The sequence below is a fragment of the Colobus angolensis genome, unplaced genomic scaffold (assembly GCF_000951035.1).
Source record: "Colobus angolensis palliatus isolate OR3802 unplaced genomic scaffold, Cang.pa_1.0 Scaffold61, whole genome shotgun sequence".
Taxonomy (NCBI): domain Eukaryota; kingdom Metazoa; phylum Chordata; class Mammalia; order Primates; family Cercopithecidae; genus Colobus; species Colobus angolensis.
Genome location: NW_012119710.1, coordinates 932,545 through 952,938, shown reverse-complemented (window position 1 = coordinate 952,938; position 20,394 = coordinate 932,545). Strand labels below are relative to the sequence as shown.

General features: G+C 41.3%; 1 protein-coding gene and 1 pseudogene across 3 annotated transcripts in view; both read right to left on the bottom strand.

Moving 5' to 3' along the window:
- ALKBH3 (alkB, alkylation repair homolog 3 (E. coli)) overlaps window positions 1-20,394 on the bottom strand; it is a 41,324-nt gene that overhangs the window by 12,652 nt on the left and 8,278 nt on the right. For both annotated transcript variants that reach the window (XM_011963267.1, XM_011963268.1), the window contains exons 6-8: window positions 19,608-19,711; window positions 16,970-17,058; window positions 5,919-6,128 (exon numbers count right to left, since the gene is read on the bottom strand). In XM_011963267.1, coding sequence (XP_011818657.1) covers window positions 5,919-6,128; window positions 16,970-17,058; window positions 19,608-19,711 — 403 coding nt within the window. The remainder of the gene's footprint in view (window positions 1-5,918; window positions 6,129-16,969; window positions 17,059-19,607; window positions 19,712-20,394) is intronic.
- On the bottom strand, window positions 7,752-10,203 carry LOC105527082 (annotated as a pseudogene). Its single transcript, XR_001004193.1, has one exon. The product of XR_001004193.1 is annotated as an SEC14-like protein 1 pseudogene (transcript).

Here is a 20,394-nt window from a genome sequence, read left to right as displayed (position 1 = left end):
TGGCAAGGGGGGAAAAACCTCTACCACTGGGGCAAAGTTTAAAATAGTCAGGTTTGCAAGCCAAATCATGGTACACACAGAAACAACAATGAATCACTCAGTTTTACAAGGAAACGCAAGTTTGTCCTACTAAAACTAAAAGTGCTGTCACTAGTTATACAAAACTGGGAGGCTTGTTGCAAAAATCAATTATTCCTAGTGGGAGTCAGGGCATGGATTCTAGCTTAAGACAAGGCTCCAAGGAAGCAAATGAGGACTCCAACTCCTAAAGGATCTCAAGTCTGAAGATAATTCAAGTCTTACCAGGACTACCGATCTTTATCTGCTTATACACACACACACACACACACACACACACACTCTCTCTCTCTCTCTCTCTCTCTTTTTCTACTCACCCTCACACTCTCCAAACCATTAAATGGTCCTAGAGATGGGAGCTCAAAAACTCAATCACCATTTATGATCCACAAGCCACCTTACCCTCCCTGAGGCTTCCCTATACTCTTTCAATGAATGCCATTTCACAGACCAAGGGTACCTTTGAGCTTAGTTTCACTGCTATTTCCTTTCTCAGTTTCTGTATCTGAAAAGTCACCATAGCACCTACCATTTACAAAGGCTTAAAAATTCACTGATTACAGCAGCAACTTGTTTCAGTAAGAGTAGGAAACTTATCTCCATGAAGTAGCTACCAATTATCATTCCCATTTTTTAAAAAAGGAATAAGTATAAATGAGACAGTTGAGTGCTTTTTGCCAACATCAGGGATAGAAACAGGAAATACAATCCAATTTTTAAAATTTCATTAGTATGTGTTCATAAATGATCATGGCTATCAACAATTTATTTCAAGTATTTCTTTTTATTGCTTATTATTTACTTGTATTTATTTTATTTACTTTAAAAAAACAGAGATGAGGTCTCACTCTGTTACCCAGGCTAGTCTCAAACTCCTGAGCTCAAGTGATCCTCCCATCTCAGCCTTCCAAAGTGCTGGGACTGCAGGTGAGAGCCACCATGCCCAGCCTCAAGTATTTCTGATAATCTCTTAGAGTAGGTGCGATAATCAGCAGATGGATTAACAGGAAGGAGAGATGACTGGAACAGCAGCAACAAGGCTGCTGGCTAAGGTGGGGGTTGTTTCCACGCTATACTAGCTTATCTAATTTCCAAATTTACATTATTTAGTATCATATTATTTTGGATTCGAATATCTTCATTTTTTATAAAGTCTTACAAAAAATAGCAGTATTTATGACTTGACTGACCTTTTTATACTCCACTCTTCCCAGTAGTGTATAAAAAACCCACAACAATTAGCAAGGGAAGCACTAGGACCTCCAGTTCATTGGGTGCTCTCATAGTCTCTACCGTTAGACTTGGTTTTACAACCATCTCTCCTGGCAATACAAACAGGATTCACATTCTTCACTAGGGCTAAAGACAGGAGTGGTTAGAGGGCTCAACTTGCCACAGCTCAATCACCTTGAGGAGAATAGGAGCCCCTTGCCACAGCTCAATCACCTTGAGGTGAATAGGAGCCCCTAACATTTGCAGAATTCAGCTGACGAAGGATACAGTTTATCCAGAGGTAATTTGCTACAAAAACAAGGCTTTTGGCATCTAAACCTCCAGTGCATCACAAACTTCCTGCTATTATCTAATAACACCCCCCAGCCATCACTGTTTCCATGGTAACCGACAGAGAAATAGCAGCCTGCCAAATGGCTTTTGTAGTTCCTTTTCCAGCTTGTTTTTTTCAGTATAGAATTAAAACTAGCTGGGAAAAGAACCAGACTAATCCTTGCAAACAGGAACACAATGCAGTTTGAAAAGTACAACTGGGTTTGGGACAAGAAGTATAGAAAACCTTTAATAAAGTCAGCCTGATAGAATAAAAAAGGTCTATTGAAGTATACTTGATAAGCTTTATGACAGTCTTAAGACAATATAGCCTGACATCAGCCAGAATACAGATAAGGTGCCCTTCACTTAGTCTTTGATTTGAACTAAACAAAAAAAGGAATCGGAATGAATGTAAAAGCAAGCTTAAACAAGTCTACTATGCCCCTGAGGAATGACAGTAATATCATTAAAGGAAAGGGTAATTTACTCTAAAATCAAAATGAATGAGCAGTAGTTGGCAGACTTGGACTACAGGACAGAGAGAAAAAAAAAACCAGCACCTTGGAGGAATGAAATGTTTAATCCAAGGGATGATGTCTACATGAAGCTGACTGAGCTGATGCATGAATCAGAGGGCACTGGTGCTTACAAAACAAAGACCTCCTTACTGTCTCAGCACAGGGCGAAATTGTTAGGAATACAGTGTGTGGAACTGGAGCAGCTTTCAGCAGATCAGCAGTTAACGGAGATCTGCTCAAGGTGCCAGACTACAAAATAAACAGCTGCTGCAAGGGTGGAGGAGTTTGAATTTTTAAAAAATCAAGACTATTTCTCTTTGAAAGTGGCCCCAAACAAATGCTTTTCTGTTTCAAAACTGCACACTTGAACAAAGTGCAGGAAATCTCATGACTCTTCCATATCCGCCTGAGAGGAGAAACTGTGACTCAAGTCAAACAGGCATTAACTTCTCTTCCGAGGGGTCAAAGCTAACAGGGGTTTGAAAGATTCCCTCCCACAACCTCTAATAAACCCTGAATGTCTCGGTGACAGACATGAAAATTATAATCTGTAGTAGTACACCGAGATAGGTCTCTAAGAGTTACAGGAAGTCAGACTCCTACAAATCCCACACAGAAAACTAACCTAATTTGTACTTTTTAAATTATGCTTTACCTTGGGCTGTATGAATCATGAGTCATGTTCTCATCGCTTGAGTTTATAAAGAAAAGTAGACAAAAATTTGCAATAATCACTTTCTTTCAATCCTTTGGAAAAGAGGATTATTTATAAGATAAAGGTGATGCACTCTAAGATATATTTCCAAGGCCGTTAACTCAAAGAAAGGGTTCTGCACTTCGAGTTTAGCTACATTTGTAGAGCTCCAGGTTTTTGGAAATCTGTTAGTGAGACCTGAAGGAATCTTCAAAAGTTTTAACTTGTATCCTGTTTACACAAAAATGGAATTTACAGGTTCTGGGGGAAAAAGGTCACTTTTTACTCACATGTGATTATAATTTCAAACATATTAATATCCAATTTCCCAATGTTAAACAAAAGCCAGAATTGAGATGATATAAAAAATTTGCATGAAATTCAATCATAGTTAAGACTAGGCCAGAAGCCAAAACTTACTACAGTCAACAACCTGAAGTATCAACATGTTTATATTTCTTCCCAAATCCCTTTCCTCAGCCAACTTTGTAAAAATCTCAGGCAAATTTTCTTACTTATTGGATCAGTATTTTAATCAAATCAGCTACCATCGTCATAGCGCAGATTCCCTTGCCACTGGCCGACAATTACGTGGATGTTACCACTTCTGAGTATTTCATGGCCTGTATTCCCATTCATGTTCATCAAAATAAACTCCAAGAAGGCTGAGGAGAAGAGAAAGCTACAGCATGGGGCACCGCACGATAAGGTGCCGTTCCAAATGGTTGCCCACAGAAACAATGTATGTGGTAGTTATGCTCTCCATCTACTTGTTACCCTGTAACATAACTGATGTGTACTACCAGGAAGTAGCTCTTGATCACCATGTGTCATATCTTTATGTGAGAAAATGAAGAAATTCAGCTTCACTGGAGGGGAGAAGAAATGGGATATTTCTGGGCACCAGAATATTGTGAATGCGTAATATTTAGAAATTGCTTGTACAGTAAAATGATTTATCCAAAAAGCATACTTAGGGAATTTTTAAGCTCCAAATCTATAAATAGGCCCAAATTTTTAAAAAGGGTGGTGGTGGTGGTGAATGTATGTGTGTAAAGAAATAGTAACTGAATACATAAATACAGAGCAACAAAGAAAGTAAGTGTGAAAAACTAAAAACCATTATTATACCAAAGGCTATATATACTCTAGCTTATTTGCCAATCCGGCGGCTAGAAGGATGACTCTAGGAGGAAGGTGCAGTGCTAGCATATGCTAGATGAGCTCCAGGAGGAGAGAGCTGATTTCATCTTACTCATTCACTACTACAACCCCAGGTCCCAGTACCACTCCTGGCAACAAGCTGAGGTTCCACATATCCAGCTTCAGAAGAGGGTCTGAACTTAAATAATGAGACATACAGTGTTTCCCTACTATTTATGTAACAGGAGTCTTACTAAGGGCAGGATGAATTTTTCACACATGTGAACTTGGTATTTAACTGAGTGGAAGCTGTGTACAGAAGTATAATCATATCTAAAACGAATATAGCAAAAGTTGGTTTGTCTGATTCTCAAGTGGTACTCCTTGGTACATGAGAAGGCTGTTTGCCAATGAAACTGAAGGCTTAGGGAGCAAGTTCAGTCAGAAAAACACTGGCAACTACCAATCCCCTAACAATGATTCAACTTCTTATGCAAACATAACGAAAGAAAATCTAATCAATGGAAATTATACCTACAAAAGGTACTTAATGGCATATATGCAAAATTACACAATATGCTTTAAAAATACCACGCATGGAACCCCAATACACACCAGGAAAACACTCAGTCTGTTAACTGTATTCTTATGGAAGTATATCTGATGAAGAACTGACATGAGTGCTAATAATGATGTGCTCTGCCTTAGGTCTATTCAAAATTCAGCCTGGGCCAGGTGCAGTGGCTCATGCCTGTAATCCCAGCACTCTGGGAGGCAGAGGTGGGCGAATCACCTGAGGTCAGGAGTTTGAGAACAGCCTGGCCAACATGGTGAAACCCCATCTCTACTAAACACACAAAAATTAGTTGGGGGACCTGGCACGCACCTGCAATCCCAGCTACTCGGGAGGCTAACGCAAGAGAATCACTTGAACCGGGGAGGCAGAGGTTGCAGTGAGCTGAGATCGTGCCACTTGCACTCCAGCCTGAGTGACAGAGTGAGACTGTCTCTAAAATACAAGTAAACAAAAAAAACAGCCTGTGGGTTGGCCTTCCGCACTGACTGGGTCTGGTTTAATATTATAAGCTGAATGATCAGGAATGCTGGTTAGGAAGAGACACAAATCCTGAAAATAAAATAAGTTGTTCTTTTCTTGGCGTTACTATCTTTCTTAGTCCTAAGGTGCTACACTTTTGATTTTTAAAAAAATTAATAACCCTAGTATTCCTCAAATGTCACACAATCGAGGTAAGAGCTGGGGTGGAAACTTAAGTTATTATAATAATAGTTATAATTATAATAATAATTATAATTAATAGTTATTAATTTTTTGGTCACTGTTTTTCTACCTGAATGTGGACAGATCACCATCTCTGATAATCTGGCTTGAGTTTCCTCTCTCTGAAAGAGTTACAGATTCACATGTATTTCAGGAGAAGGCTGAGAAGGAACAAAGATACATGTAATGCTCCCTTACAGAAAAGTGGCCATATTACCATGAAGAACATTTAAAACAAAGGCTTCTTCAGGGACGTCTTCCTTAGCCTCCTTCCTCTTCCTTAGCCTCCCACTAGCTTGAGTCATCCTTCTAAGGCTTTCCTTCACAGCATTAATCACAATTGCAATAATTTGAGTAATTAGGAATATTTACCTACCCCAACTAGACTGTATCTCCAGGAGGACAGGGAGTTTATCATCAATAAAATGAGCCCCCAGCACCTAGCATAAGGCTGTCAATTCTTGTTGTATATGTAAATAAATGAAGGAGCACTTTGGAAGTCAAAAGTTAACCATGGGGAAGTAATCACTTGAAAATGTTTCATCAACAAAATGTGTATTCCCATGCTCGAAATCTGAAAGTAGAAGCTTTTAGGGGTTCTCCTTTTTTCACAGACTAGTAAGAGGCAGGAAGAGCGTACGAAGAAGAGAATACTCACTGGTGGTGGCTTCTTTCTCATCTCAAATATGCGTGTGGCACCAAAACTGAGTGAAGCAATAGTGGGGCACCTCCCTAGTGAGGGTTCATCATCACTGTGCCAGTCCACACTGTCCTTCTCATTGCGGTAAAGATTGCAGAGTAAGGAGTTGAAGGTGTGGCCAGTGTTCTCTTCAATGCGGTTCTTTAGTGTGCGCAGCACAGGATGCCACTGCGATCCACAGACCAAGAAAAGGGCAGAGACAGTCGCATAGCACACAAAATGGCAGCCGCGTGGAAAAACAGAAAGAAAGGGCAAAATCAGCCAAGTTATAACCAGGGCATGAAATAAGCAAACCATTTGGAATGCAACAAACAGAAGGCAAGAAAAGTAGTTAATTCCCTCCCATCGTTTCTATTTTGAAGCAAGTTGATCTCTGCAATGTTATAAAAGTACTAAATTTAGTGCAGCAATATCATGAGGACAAGAATCTATCTATCTATCTCATCCTTTCCATGTTAAATACATGGCCTTTGCAAAAAAGCAAATATCAGTATCTTCAGGGCAGCGACCTTGGTAAGTCATTAAGGTGGTAAGTGGAGCAGCAAAGCTGATATGTCACTAGGTAGTCAGCAGACCCAGACTAAAGCCTGAAGACTGGAAAAACTTTCTTGCTGGGTGGCCCTCTGTTCGTTCTATTCCTGTTTTATCTTGATTGGGAGAACTGCTTTTTAAAAATGATCTTTAATATTTCCAGAGTGGCTAACTTCCTAAAAACATAACCTGAAGAGTAAAAACATTCTTTTCTAGAGAATGAGAATCATGATATGCTCTTGACAAGTGTACGAGACATCAACTACAGAAGACAAACAGGTTCCATGGACCTGCCTCCTGGGCACTGGTTTCACTGATGTAATTCATATTTGGAACTGTCTTGCTACGTATACTACAGGAAGCGATGACCCCTGACCTTAGATTGTACTTGAGAACTACAAACAACATAGCTTATATTGATTCTTGCTAGAATTCTGTCTTTTCTCCCAGAAATCTCGAGGACTTTACAAAGCTTCCTTTAGAACAGTGGTTCTCAAACTTTACATGAGAAATTATTGAGGAGCCCAAATAACTTTTGTTTATATGGGTTATGGCCATCAGTTTTTACCATATTTAAAATTGAAACTGAAAAAATTTTCAACTACTGGTTAATTCATTTAAAATGCAATGACAGGTCAGGCACCATGGCTCATGCCTGTAATCCCAGCACTTTGGGAGGCCGAGGCAGGTAGATCACGAGGTCAGGAGTTCAAGACCAGCCTGGCCAATATGGTGAAACCCTGTCTCTACTAAAAATACAAAAATCAGCTGGGCGTGGTGGCATGCGCCTGTAGTCCCAGCTACTCAAGAGGCTGAGGCAGAAGAATCACTTGAACCCGGGAGGCAGAGGTTGCAGTGAGCCAAGATTGTGCCACTGCACTCCAGCCTGAGTGACAAAGCGAGAGTTCGTCTCAAAAAAAAAAAAAAAAAAAAATTAAATTAAAATTTTAAAAAATGCAATGACAAATCCATTACATGTTAACATCAACATTTTAATGAAAAATAACTATAATTTCCAATACAAATAACTGAATAATTGATGAGAAGGGTGACATCCTTTTGCAAATCTTTTTAATATCTAACTTAATAGAAGAGAGCTGATTCTCATATTTGTTTCTGTATTCAATCTGTTAAAATAGGTCACTTTTATTGAAGTATATGAAGGAAATTGGCTTCTCATAGGTATGTAGTTCACAGCCTTTTCAAATAATTGTAGATATTCTTCTTTGATATTATACCAAAACTCAACAAGTGCTGGTTTCTTTTTTCTTTTTTCTGAGACCACGTCAATCTTTTAATTGGTATAGAAACTACTCTTATTTCAAGAGAGCCCTTGTGCTCTGGTTTGATTTTGTGTACAACATATACAAAATCTATGGCTATTGAGTTAAAGTAGGATCAGAGTTAAAACCACCTGCCAAGATAGTTTTGGGATGAAATGACTACATTTACCATCTGGAGAGCTATTTGCTGTCTAGAGGTGAGAGGAGTCTGTACAATGTCACCACTGGGCGGGAGGGTGGAGCTGGCTGTCCGAGGAGGGGCAGCCATCCCCTCTGCACACTAAGCGAAGGTGTCGCGGCACTATCTGGAAACCATGGAGCTGGAGTGGGACTGGCTGGAGGAGGTGGTGGCGTGCTCAACTGGGAGAAGCCACTGTGGCTGGACTCCAGGCTCGTCATGGAACCTCTGAAACCCTCAGAGCCTATCACCTTGGTGTAGTACATCACTTTACAGTTGTGCGAAGAGATCTGCAGGGACGCGAGCACATCATCCACCTGAGGCAGGCTACTGGCGGTGTACGCGGGCATGCTGTGGAATTTCTACTGCAGGATGTAAAGGCCCGGCCACCTGGTCACATGGGAGCCTTGCACACCTTCTCCTTCTTTACAGATCAGAGGCAACTCCACCATGCTGCAGTTGCGGCCTCGCTGCCAGACTGTGTCTATGAGCTGCACATTGTCCCCACCTGGAGAGGTGGGGCCCCCAGGGAGTCCTTTTTGGGTGGCTGTGGCGACCTCTTAGAGTGATAGATGTTAAAGACAATGTCCCCTTTGTACACGTCGAAATTCCAAGTGATGACTGAAGAGGCATCCACAATCTGAATGAGAATCTTGTGTGGGGCTCCTTTGAAGATGCTTGCAGACTGGTAGACAGTCTCAGTTCAAGCTTGAAGTCTTCATTCTCCAGCTCCTCCACGGTCCAGTACAGAGATATAGGGACCAGTCCACCCTCTGGCACTTTGCACATGCACTTTCCACTCAGGAAATCTGGAATAATCTGTCAATGTAATCCAGCAGGCCTCCAGGGCCCTGGTAGTCATTTCCTGCATAAATGAGGAATTTCTTTCTGGTGTTGTCATCAATAAATGGACTAATTGGTATCCAGAGCACAGGAAATACCCTGGGTGCCCGCAGGATGAGAAGTCGGCTCAGTCTCTCAGGGTAATTGGCCTTCACCACCTCGATGATCCACCACAGCGCTTTGACATCAGGTATCCACAAGTGGCGCATGTTCAGCCCTTCCAAGTCCACCAGGCAGGTCCATGAGCTGATATGCCAAATAAAGACTTCTATATTCTCTTCACATCGCCTTAGCCCTTCTTCATTTATGGAGAGGATGTATCTCAGCAGGGCTTCCTCCCCAAACACTCTCACCAAGCCATTGGTGTCCATCTGCCCCAGCCTGAGCATGCAGAGGGGCCGCCCATCTTTGTTGTAATGATGCCAGCCTCCCGTGTAGTAATCCTGAAGGAACCAGTGGAGAGGTCCAGGTAGCAAGAACGTAGTCTACCTAGTGCTGCTTCCTCTATGTCAAAGATTGACAAATGATCTCTCTGGCTTTGTCAATATTAAAATCCTGTGCACGCAGGAACTGAAGAATATGCTCATCTTTTGGAATTTTGCCCTTGTTGGTCTCCTGGAGCCACCAGTGAAGTCTAATGAGAAAGCTCTCCTGCAGCGAAGTCAAATTGCCCAGGTATCTCTTGATGTAGTTGGCATCTACATCATTTGTCATCAGGGGTGCCCACCACGGGCTCAGGTGCACCGGGGCTGCTGAGGGCATCACCACTCAGTCCCTTCTTGAGGGCAGCATCTGGGATGATGACGGCCATGGACGCTGTTTGTTTCTTGCAGGATGACGAAGATGTCTCTAAAGAGGGCGTGATGGAAGGCGGAGTCCAACAGGGCACAAAGGTTATGCGTTCTTCTTCTAAATGACGAAGGTAGTATTCAATGATTTCCTTTCCTTTTTAAATGTTGCTGGTATATTGTTTCATTGTAATTTTTTTCCAGGGTACTTTCAAAATCAAAGAAAGATTTAATAACTAAACTTGAAGACTATTCAAAACAGGTCCAATCTTCATTTTCAGGGTGAATGGTGTAGCGATTGGAAAATGTTTCATTAAGAGCCTCAATATGCAAAGTACGCTCCCAAGAATTCAGTGAGTTCTTCTGGACGAAATAAATGTAATCAAATCCTGCAATGTTCTTCAGCAGTCTTTGTGCACCTACATCCAGCTTGCAGCACCTTTGAATGACATGAATAGCCCCATCTTCACTCTTGAATTCATTCACAGTGTCACTGCCCACAAACATCAGAATCAAAGGACACATAGGGAACCTCCTTTCATAGGCAGTCATAATAATTCGAAGGGGTATTTGTACACCCTCACTGCTGACTGGTATTTTTGCGCCATGATTGTAATACAACAGCAATCCTTTCACACCTGTCTTGCCAAAGATAATCATTAAGAATGGTATTTTATATGCAGCCATAAAAAAGGATGAGTTTGCGTCCTTTGTAGGGACATGGATGCAGCTGGAAACCATCATTCTTAGCAAACTATCACAAGAAGAGAAAACCAAACACCGCATGTTCTCACTCATAGGTGGGAACTGAACAATGAGATCACTTGGACTCGGGAAGGGGAACATCACACACTGGGGCTTATCATGGGGAGGAGGGGAGGGGGGAGGGATTGCATTGGGGAGTTATACCTGATATAAATGATGAATTGATAGGTGCTGACGAGTTGATGGGTGCAGCACACCAACATGGCACAAGTATACATATGTAACAAACCTGCACGTTATGCACATGTACCCTAGAACTTAAAGTATAATAAAAAAAAAAAAAAAAAAAGAATGGTATTTTAGGCCGGGTGCAGTGGCTCAAGCCTGTAATCCCAGCACTTTGGGAGGCCGAGACGGGTGGATCACGAGGTCAGGAGATCGAGACCATCCTGGTCTACACGGTGAAACCCCGTCTCTACTAAAAATACAAAAAACTAGCCGGGCGAGATGGCGGGCGCCTGTACTCCCAGCTACTCGGGAGGCTGAGGCAGGAGAATGGCGTAAACCCGGGAGGCGGAGCTTGTAGTGAGCCGAGATCGCGCCACTGCACTCCAGCCTGGGCGGCAGAGCGAGACTCCGTCTCAAAAAAAAAAAAAAGAATGGTATTTTATGCTGAACATGGTGAGAGGATATTCAAACATACAAAAACTGAATATCCTCAAGGAGCCCAAAGTCTAGCTCTTGTCAGAAAGGCTGGGCCTGGGAATGTGGGGTGGCAAGGGGCACTCTTACCAACGGCTCTGTGGGGCAGTCATGGTTCCACTAACAAGCGCTGACTTCTTAAAAGTTAATTGCAATATGGAGTTGGAAACCATATCAAACTTTTCATATTATTTTATATACAAAGCCACTGTCAGCCGAGGCAATAAAGTGAGACCCCTCTCTACAAAAAATAAGCCAGGCACAGTGGCACCTTTGTGGTCCCAGGTACTTGGGAGGCTGAGGCAGGAGGATCACTTGAGCCCACGAGTTCAAGGCTGCAGTGATCTAAGATTGAGCCACTGTGCTCACTCCAGCCTGGGCAACACCTGAACAAGACCCTGTGTCTCTAAAATAAATGCTTTAAATAAAAAAATAATAATAATAAAGCCATTGCTCCAGCCTGCACTTTGAATAAATCTTTAACCTTGCATGGTTTTGTAACATCAACCACTGGTCATCTGGAAAATATTAGTTCACTAAGTTATACAGATCTTCTAAAAGGTGACACATTTCACATTTCATTATACAACAACAAAAAATTCTCATCCAACAGTATTACCACTGATCTCAGCAGAAAAGCCTAAATAATGGGAAGAAGTCAGGCTCAAAGTGGTTGTGATGGTTAATATTGAGAGTCAACTTGATTGGACTGAAGGATATAAAGTATCCTGGGTGTGTCTGTGAGGGTACTGCAAAAAGAGATTAACATTTGAGTCAGGGGGCTGGGGAATGTAGACCCACCCTTAATCTGGTGGACACAATCTTATCGGCTGCCAGCAAATATAAAGCAGGCAGAAAAATGTGAGAAGGAGAGACTGGTCTAGCCTCCCAGCCTACATCATTCTCCCGTAGTGGGTGCTTCCTGCCCTCAAACATCGGACTCTAAGTTCTTCAGTTTTGGGACTGGGACTGGCTCTCCTTGCTCCTCAGCTTGCAGACAGTCTATTGTGGGACCTTGTGATTGTGTAAGTTAATACGTAATAAACTCCCATATATATATGTATATATGTATATGTATCATCCTATTAGTTCTGTCCCTCTAGAGAACCCTAATAGTGGCGGATACCAGTTTTCCAAAATTCTAATTTTTGCTTGAAAACTCAACTTTTATCATTAGTAAAAAATCTTGTCCATTGTTTTCCTTGAAGTGACATTCACGTCACTCATTTATGAGGAAATGTCTGCCAAATACTCAAGTGTGAATAACCACAGTCGGTCTGCTGGTTGTATTTTAAGTAAAAACAATCCACAACAAAAGTAGCTAGTTCAGCTTACAGCTCAAACAATCAAACTTCAGTTTGTAGCAGGAGTGCTTTAGGTATACTTTTAATTTCATCAAGAAGACTATTCGGAAGACACATACTCAAAGACCAAGATTTAATAAAAGGAATAACGTTTCATCAACAGACATTCTTAAATGAAACTGGCATTTTTAGAAGTTTACATTGGAAGGGCATGATGATGATTAACACAATGACTACTAGTACAGTTTGGTGACAATGGCTTGATTCATGCTAAGGCGCTGGCAGCTTTATCCACCATTACCATCAGTGCAAACCCAACATAGTGAAAATACCATATGGACTTAGTATTATTATGAAAAGAGTTTTACTTGTAGATTCCCAAAAAAGGTTTCATGAACCCTCACCAGGGATCTACAGATTATACTCTAAGAACTGCTACTTTAGGGAACTCCTTGAATGTGAATTGTATTAGTCTGTTCTCATGCTGCTAATAAAGATATACCCGAGACTGGGTAATTTACAAAGAAAAAGAGGTTCAATGGACTGACAGTTCCACATACCTGGGGAGGCCTCACAATCAAGGCAGAAGGCAAAGGAGGAGAAGCAAAGTCACATCTTACATGACAGCAGGCAAGAGAGCGTGTGCAGGGAACTGCCATTTATAAAACCATCTGATCTCATGAGACTTATTCACTGCCATGAAAACAGTAAGGAGGAAACTGCCCCCATGATTCAGTTATCTCCACCTGGCCCCATCCTTGACACACGGGGATTATTACAATTCAAGGTGAGATTTGCATGGGGACACAGCCAAACCATACCATGTTATGTGTTTCATAGTGAGGAAACAGATGTTCAGCAAAGGAAAGACTATTACTGTTACTATTAAGTATATCCCATGGTTGTCAGGTAAAACTGCCAGGGAAGCTTACATAATCACTCAGCTTTACCCTGAGGTGAAAACCATGGTTAAAGATGGAATTCCTTGTTGTGGATATTACATTATAATATTATATTCTAAGCAGAGGATTTTAAAAAATAAACAGCAAAAGTAACAAATAGTAGGCTAACGGAACACCTGCAGAGACTCAGGAAGCCTCTGGCAGTTGGAAGTTTCTGTATCTCTTGTTCTCCTTTTTATTATGGTAGAAAAACACATAACATGAGATCCACCCTCATAAAACAAAAATATTAAATTAACCTTTATTCAAGAGAATAAATTCAAAAGTGAAATTCCAATAACAATGTCAGCAGGCTGTATTTCCTATTTACTTTACAGTTTTAAATTTATCTTCATAGAGATAAAGATCAGATGCTAGAATTACACACTTAACAAGAAAAATAAGAATGTAAAGGAGGAAGATAGGTTTTTTTCCACAATGTCACCGAGAATCTAATTAGCACTTCCCTGACTTGCTTAGGGACTGAGTACTGAGATAACATAAAGTTTGCGTTATGTTTCTAAGTAGGTATTTTTTTTTTTCTGGGTTATTTTTGGTACTGAAATGGAGAGAAAGGAAGAAAAAGGGGGATAATGAACTAGAGGATTAATTTAGACTCTCCAACCAATACTCTATATACAGATGCCTCAGAACTGAATGTCTAAATTAAAATTCAGCATTATCTCACTGTTCAGTGAAGACATTTTATCCTTAAAAGACATTTTAGGAAAAGAATACAAAAAATATGAATCACAGAAGTGAAAGGACCTATTCAGTGGATTTCAAACAGCATTGTATAGAGTTCTAGGTACCTCAGAGGTAACTGGGTCTACAGGAGAAGAAAGGAGAGGTCAAGTTGGTGGGACTCCCAGCCAGTCAAGGCTCTGATCTGTTTTATACACTGGGCTCATATGAGATTTAGTTTGAACAAAAACTAAAACAAGTTAAAAAACCCATGACTGAAATTGCTCCTTTTGTATGGGATATTAAGCTTCAGGTAATGACAATTTTTAAACTAAACAAGTAACCCCAACATATATATATACACACATTAGTGAATCCACCTTTAAAAAAATCTGAGAGGTCAGGGTGTGGCCGATAATCACAACTATTCAAGGAAGCTGAGGCAGGAGGATCACTTGAGCCCAGGTGTTCAACACCAGCCTGGGCAACATAACAAGACCTTATATCTAAATTTAAAATGAACGTAAATAAAAATCTGAAAAAGGGCACCACTTTTTTGTTCAAGATAGTATACAAATGAACTAAATATATTACCAATAAAGACAAAGTTATGAGCCAGCCAAATCCGAATTAAAGAATTCTAATTTGACCACATTAATAGCCAACAAGAGGGCTGTTTGAATAAGCTATGGCACACATAGATTACAGAATACTGTACAGTGATTAAATATGATGTTGTAGAAGAGTAGTGATAACATGTTAATGATACACAGTTAAATGAAATGCTATATATACACATATATACTGTATATGTATATATGTACGAATACACACATATGTATATATGTACATATACACACATATGTACGTGTGTATACACATACATACATACGTGTATATATACATACATATACACGTGTATATACACATGTATATATATATTTGAATGACAGAGTCTTGCTCTGTCTCCCAGGCTGGAGCACAGTGGTGTGATCATAGCTCACTGTAACGTCAAACTCCTGGGCTCAAGCAATCCTCCTGCCTCCACCCAGCTAATTTTTAAATTTTTGTAGAGAAGGCATCTCGCGATGTTGTCCAGGCTGGTTATGAACTCCTGGCCTCAAGCGATCCTTCCACCTTGGCCTCCCAAAGTGTTGGGATTATAGACATGCGCCACCACACCTGGCCTACTTTATTATTACAGAAAAAAAGATTCTCTAGGTATATTTGTCTAAAATAACAAGACTGGAACCAAAACATTGGGCAGAATTATCAAGAATTTTAATATTCTTCATGTTTATCTGCAGTTTCTAAGTTTTCAATAAGCACATACTACTAACATTAAAAAAAAAAAAGATTATCATAAATTCTTTTTTTTTTTTTTTTTTTTTTTTTTTGAGACGGAGTCTCGCTCTGTCACCCAGGCTGGAGTGCGGTGGCGCAATCTCGGCTCACTGCAAGCTCCGCCTCCCAGGTTTAGGCCATTCTCCTGCCTCAGCCTCCCGAGTAGCTGGGACTACAGGCGCCCGCCACCTCGCCCGGCTAGTTATTTGTATTTTTTTTAGTAGAGAAGGGGTTTCACCGTGTTAGCCAGGATGGTCTCGATCTCCTGACCTCGTGATCCACCCGTCTCGGCCTCCCAAAGTGCTGGGATTACAGGCTTGAGCCACCGCGCCTGGCCTATCATAAATTCTTTTGAAGAGTTGTCAAAATGTTGCCAAAGTGTCAGACAACAAGAGGCTACTTTACTCAGCAGATCCTATGTGCGTTGTGTTTATTCCCACCGGTTCTTAACCACGGGCAATTTTACCCCCCAGCAGATGTTTACCAATGTCTTGAGTTGGTTTTGGTTGTCACAACTGTGAGGGGTGCCGCTGGCATCTAACAGGTGGAGGTTATGGATACTGCTAAACATCCTACAACGCAAAGGATAGACCCACAAGAAAGAATTATCCAGCCCAAATGGCAATACTACTGAGGCTGAGAAATCCTGTTCTAAAAGCGAATGAGAAAGAACTTCCCCACAGCCCATTTAATCCTCAAATTCTCTGCCATGACTACTAACAAGACGATAAATTAATTCTGACAGAAACAAGGAAAGCAGGCTCTGTTGGACTGGCCTAATTCCATTATCTCCATGTTTCAAAATCAACCTCAGATATAAAGGTTCTTGGCACTTCCCCGGCTCACATTGTAAATGAAGCCCTCGAAACCAAAGCATGCAGCTATCTCCTTATGTGAACAGGCCATGTTCCCTTGATCAATGCTTTCTCCCTGAACATTTTAGTAAATTGGTAGCTTGCAATTACACATTTCTAGAAGCTCTGAAATCTGTCACATTTCTGTGTATCCCAATGCCATAAGCAAAACTCCATTTTCTTCAAAGCCTCTTTCAATAAAACATAACATTATTTGCCAAAGGCAAGATTCCAAGAACTAAACAGGGAGCTATTTCTTGGACCTTAACTGTGTCCCCTGGATGAGCTTAATTTATATACTAGAATATCTTCGTCTACTTTCATGGAAATTTTTTAAAAGCAAAAGCAGCAGCAGAAACAAGCCAAAGCGTAATCAGATGGAAGTCTGAGAACTGCAGCCATAGAATAAATACAAAGTTAACAAGAAAAACACCAGATTTTTTTCACAAATAGCAAAAGAGCCTGAGAAACAGAAAAAGACATATTGACCTCACTCGTCAGTCATAAGGACTCAGCCCCACAGCAAATGCATACCAGTGTGTACACAGAAGGATTACAGCCAGAAAAGCTTGGGAAAGAGGGATATTAGGAGAAGAAATAGTTCATTTTCCTGAAATCCTAGACTCTGGTTCAGGTTACTCTAGTTCTAGTTTTTTCTCATCCTCTAGCTCATCTATGGATCAAAAGCACATGAAGGATGACAAGCACAAAGACTCAATGTTTCAACCCAGAGAGGTGTTTTGAACTAGGAACCAGCATGCATCTCTGCAAGGTAATCTGCTGTTATTTTATAGCACTCAACACATAGTATATAGTCTATAAAACCATACCAATGACAATATTTTGACATACGTGAGGATTTGGTTCCATAGTGATTCTTGAATAAGTGTAAGGAAGTTCTCCATACCATGCTGTAAGTCTCGGTTGCTGATAAGTTATATCTAAGAAAGAAAATACAGGCCTTTGAAACGGTTTAATACTATTTAAGGTGTTACTACTGAGTGCCAACTCTGTGCCTTGCAATGTGCTATGAGAAATACAAAGGAAAAGAAAGAATGGGCTCTGACCCAAAGTTCCACCTTCACAGAAGATATGGGACTTGACAAGTAGAATGAACAAGAGAAACCACTACGTTGGCAGACACTGCATGGGCAAAGGCTCTGAGATCAGAGAATGTGAGTGACTTGCTTGTATTAGTGATGACATAAACAAGAGAGGGCAAAGAGTCACACTGGGGAACAGTGGGGCTCAGACTAGGGACGGTCTCAAAAAGCAGAATAGTGAGCCTGAACCCCTGTCTGCAGAAATTTGTGTCACCAACATCCATATGAGAAACAAGACAAACTGCTCATTCATGTGTCCAATGTTGTGTAAACCTTTTTGATTCAAAGGAGGAAAAAGTGTCCTGACCAACTGTAGCATGCAGTTGATTTTCGTCAGAAGGCTTTGATGTTCCAATTTATAGAAGCAGTTATCCATAGATCTACTCTTTTTCCCACAACTGGTATAACCACAACAATAAGAACAATAATAATAATAATAATAGCAGCAGCTAACACTCACTGAAGGCTTACTACGTACCAGGCAATCTTGTGTTATCTCATTTTATTAACACAGCAACCTTATAAGGTAGACAGTATTATTAGTTTAATTTTACAGATAAGAAAACCAGGGATCAGAGAGTTACTTAACTGTAATTTGCTTAAAATTAACAACTACTTTGAATGAAAGAGCCAACAATCAAAGCCATGTCTGTCACCAAAAGCCCTGCTGCAGAAACTGCGGGAGTTGAGAGAAGGCTGTCCCGAAGGCTGAGAGAAAGCTGACTCCCATTCTGATGCATGAGTAACAGAAATGAAGCCAGTACAGTTGGCCTTTCGTATCTGTGGGTTCCACATTCACCATGATCAAAAATACTCAAACCATGGATCAAACACACACACAAAATATATAAAAATTAAAAATAACAATACCATAGATGAAAAATACTAAAAAAAATACAAAAATTAAAAATAACAATACCACAATAAAAACAGTATAACAACTATTTACATATCACTTACATTGTATTAGGTATTATAATGATTTAAAGGATACTAGGCCGGGCGCGATGGCTCAAGCCTGTAATCCCAGCACTTTGGGAGGCCGAGACGGGCGGATCACGAGGTCAGGAGATCGAGACCATCCTGGCTAACACGGTGAAACTCTGTCTCTACTAAAAAATACAAAAAAACTAGCTGGGCGAGGTGGCGGGCGCCTATAGTCCCAGCTACTCAGGAGGCTGAGGCAGGAGAATGGCGTGAACCCGGGAGGTGGAGCTTGCAGTGAGCTGAGATCCGGCCACTGCACTCCAGCCTGGGAGACAGAGCAAGACTCTGTCTCAAAAAAATAAATAAATAAAATAAAGGATACTAGAGGATGTGCATAGGTTATATGCACATACTCTGATAGTTTTTTTTTTTTTTTTTTTGAGATGGAGTCTCGCTCTATTGCCAGGCTGGAGTGCAGTGGCGTGATTTTGGCTCACTGCAACCTCCGTCTCCCGGATTCAAGCAATTCTCCTGCCTCAGCCTCCCGGAGTAGCTGGGACTACAGGTGCGCACCACCATGCCCAGCTAATTTTTGTATTTTTAGTAGACATGGGGTTTCACCGTGTTGGCCAGGATGGTCTCGATCTCCTGACCTCGTGATCCACCTGCCTCGGCCTCCCAAAGTGCTGGGATTACAGGTGTGAGCCACCATGCCCAGCCACTATGATAGTTTTTATAAAAGGATTTGAGCATACATGAATCCTGGAACCAATCCCCTGTGGATACTGAGGGACAACTATATATACTTTGCCTCTTTACAGAAAATTTAAATTCACTCAATGTGCCAGAAAGAAAATTCTATGCTGGAGCACAGACGCCCCCCAGTGACCGCCTGTGGTATAACAGGCACTGTTGGCTTGTGGATGCCCACAGAGATTCAGGTTCCAACTCAGGTAACAAACCACTGTGTCACTTTTACAAGCTCAGGAGAGTACAGATGCTGAAGCTAGAGGAGACTGGACTCTCCTGGTGAAAGTTAAAGAATACAAAGTCAGCAAGGAGTGTGAAAGAATGTATGCAAAATGGGATCAGAAAAAAAGAAAGCTCTCTAAGTTTCTATGAAGAAAGTAAAAAGTTGGCACCATTTGAAGCAACAGTCAGTGAACAAACACAAAAGGAGGTAAGTATATGAGCCATAGTTCAGCCAACCAAATTTCCTTTGGTTCCTTGAACTCTCACCTCTATCCTCTTGCCATGTTCTCTCTGATCTCTGGGCCTTCCACCTGCTGTTTCTCCTGCCTGGAATACTTTTCCCTGTCCTTTCTGGCTAATTCTACTTTCTTAGGATCTCAGGTTTTGAATTTCTGTTTAAGACTAGCTAAGCAGAGGCGATGGTATTAGGAAACATTCCAGAGAGGGAGAACACGCAGCACCAACTGTGACCTCTGGGGTCTGCTTACCCTCTCTGATGCCGGTCCTCTGTTTCCAGGGAACATCTTGACAAAGCTGTTCCAATATCCAGTCAGCTTCTTTTACGTCAACAAAGCCAGGATACAAACAGACCCTGCGTGTAGAATGAACCATTGTTAACCAAAGAACATGGAAAAGATAAGTTAGACTCTAAACGTTAGTGGAAACAGTTAATCTGGATGCAGCCTCTAATGGGTAGATGAAATCATCTTACCACAGCTCCCACAGCAAGCAGAGCCTAACATCACCCAGGTCATGAGGCTCCATACGTAAAATAAGTTCCTTTCATGTTGGGACAAATAAAAGAGGCAATGAAGGATAAAGAGATGATAGGTAAGGGCTTTTATAGATCATAATTCAAACACTACTCCAGTACCGCTTAGCTGTGAAGCCCTGGGCAAGTTACTGAACCTCTCTGAACTTGGGTTTTCTCATCTGTAACCTGAGATGACATCAACCTCATAGGTTCACTGTGAAGAGTAAATAGAATAAGGCTGGGTGCAGTGGCTCATGCCTGTAATCTCAGCACTTTGGGAGGCTGAGGCGGGCGGATCACCTGAGGTCAGGAGTTTGAGACCAGCCTGACCAACACGGTGAAACCCCGTGTCGACCAAAAATACAAAATTAGCTGGGTGTGGTGGTGCACACCTGCAGTTCCAGCTACTTGGAAGGCTGAAGCAGGAGAATCGCTTGAATCCGGGGGCGGAGGTTGCAGTGAGCCAAGATCACACCACTGCACTCCAACCTGGGCTACAAGAGCAAAACTGCGTCTCAAAA